This window comes from Octopus bimaculoides, chromosome 4 (genome assembly GCF_001194135.2).
Source record: "Octopus bimaculoides isolate UCB-OBI-ISO-001 chromosome 4, ASM119413v2, whole genome shotgun sequence".
NCBI classification, from domain to species: Eukaryota; Metazoa; Mollusca; class Cephalopoda; order Octopoda; family Octopodidae; genus Octopus; species Octopus bimaculoides.
In genome coordinates this window covers 11455235-11457668 of record NC_068984.1, presented here as the reverse complement: position 1 = coordinate 11457668, position 2434 = coordinate 11455235, and the positions used below count along the sequence as shown (strand labels likewise).

The window sequence follows — 2434 nt, the reverse complement described above, 5'->3', positions numbered from 1 at the left end:
ATATATATATATATATATATATATATATATATATATAGAGAGAGAGAGAGAGAGAGAGAAACGGTGTGTCTGTACGTGCATGTAATATCTTTGTGAAGTGTCTGTGGAGTGTGTGGAATTTCTGTGTGTGTGTGTTATTTATTTAAAATCTGAAACTTACTTCAGAATATCAGGTGTTAAAATATGAAACACTTCTAATTAACCCTTTAGCAATCAGTCAAACGTAATACTTATTTATTCACACTGTTTTGAATTAATTATGCAGTATCTTGTAGTGATGAAATTTCAATGATGTGGTGTTCATTTTTAGAATGACATTGTGGGGTAGGTGTGAGAGGCCAGATCTGGTCAGTTTGAACATAAAGCAGGTAAAATATTTGGGCTAAAAATGACCAGTTTAAATGCTAAAGTGTTAGACAGTAAAAACAGGTTTCCAAAGTACGTAGAATAATGCTTTCTTCTAATTCTTGTTTGCTAATGTAACTATGACTAAAATTAGCCATTTTGATTAACAATTCTCAAATGAATTCTGTATATAAAACATCTAATGCATTGGGGCATGGTACAGTCTCCCAGCTTACCAGTTCTCAGTCAAACCATCCAACCCATGCCAGTACAGAAAGCAGACATTAAATGATGATGATAATGATGAGGATTGTTTGAAGGACAAATATAACTATAATAAGACTTACCGGTGCAGTACCAAGGAAACCATCATCTCCAGTATTTTTTTTAGGAAATTCTCCATGCCATATATTCATCCAATGTTTGTTCTCTGGATTTTCTTTGTTACCCCAGGGAAATTTTCTAATTGTATATAAAATGTTTATAAATTGTTAAAACGATTTTAATTAAATTAGAAAGATGTATAGGAAAGTAGGTTATACATCATTAGATGTATACCTGACTTTCCTATATAAAATTAAGAATATAACGGAACGCTGAACTCCAGACTATCAACTTAAACAACATTTATTCAGGTGGTAAATATATACATCTTTAGCTCTTGTTTGTTGTTACAGCTTCTGTGTGTGTGAGCATTGTTGTTTGGACGTTTGGTATGTAGATGTAAGCGAGCTGTTGAGCGTAAGTTCGAAAGATGAAGAGAGACAGCTAAACACGTAAAGAGACTGTCTCCAGAGTTGGAATGTTGGAGACACTGCTTGACACGTCCCTGCTCATGGCCGGCCGACCGAGAAAGAGATAGAATAGAAGCGGGAACGCTTGGTTGTTTAATTCCACGCATGCGCACGGCGTTACTACAGATGTACTTGCATAGCAAGTATTTTTGATCTGAGATTATGTGCTGAAACTAAAGTGATTATAGGATGGCAGATATAGGTTAGCCTTTCAGAAACACACAAAGGCTATTAACTTCACTCAAACAGTTATTTGTAATATGGTGTCAAGATTTTTGTGACTTGAAACTGCAACTGCTGCTGCCACTGCCACAAGCATCATTACTTTACTTCCACTTTTCCATGCTGGTATGAATTGAACAGGGTTTTCTAAGGCAGAGTTTTACATCTGAATGTCCTACCTGCTGCCCTTTACAACAAATAGTTACACTGTGTCTTTACAAATAGGTACACTGTGTACTTTACAAATAGGTACATTGTGTCTTTACAACAGTTAAAGAACAGTGTACCTATTATAAAACTGGGACATACACAGATTCAGCAGACAGAGAAGTTTAAAACTAACAAAAATTGAAGAGAAATGTCAAAATACAAAAGATTCAATGCTACCTTTGTTTTAAACCACCTCGACAGGCATACTCCCATTCTGCTTCAGTCGGCAACCTTTTGCCAGCCCATTTACAGTACTTAACGGCATCATTCCAAGAAACATGGAGAACTGGATGGTTCATTCTAAAAAAGAATATATACAAATACGAGTTAATATTTATTTATTTATTACTTGTGCCTAAGATAAGATATAAATATACATGTTGACATTGAAAAGCACAAAGACTGATAAAACCCAGACTAAACCTGATTTATTATCTTTTATCTCTTCTCTTATAAAACTGAACTTTGAACCAAGTTAAAAAAAAAGAAAAAAATTATTACAAGACAGTTTCCGGTCTTTGCATATTAAACCCAAACAAAACTTGACAAACAAAAGAAAAATCACTAATTATCAAGTGACACTATATGTTTTATTTGTTTGAGTCATTCGGCTGTGGCCATGCTGGGGTACTGCCTTGAAAGGTTTTAGTTGAACAAATCAACCCTTGTACTTATTCTTTTTAAATTTGGTATTTACTTAATCTGTCTCTTTCGCTGAACAGCTAAATTACAGGGATGTAAACAAACTAGCACTTGTTAAGTGGTGGTTGGGGTGAAAAAAAGTACAGGCACAATAATACACACAGACATTTATATACACACACACACATATATATATATATATATATATATATATATATATA

At 33.9% G+C, this 2434-nt stretch overlaps 1 protein-coding gene across 1 annotated transcript in view; it reads right to left on the bottom strand.

The window, feature by feature from the left end:
* The window catches only part of LOC106872187 (formylglycine-generating enzyme), a 42713-nt gene that overhangs the window by 12012 nt on the left and 28267 nt on the right, over positions 1-2434 (bottom strand). The window contains exons 4-5 of the mRNA XM_014919085.2: positions 1749-1871; positions 693-807 (exon numbers count right to left, since the gene is read on the bottom strand). Of these exons, the coding sequence (XP_014774571.1) occupies positions 693-807; positions 1749-1871 (238 nt within the window). The remainder of the gene's footprint in view (positions 1-692; positions 808-1748; positions 1872-2434) is intronic.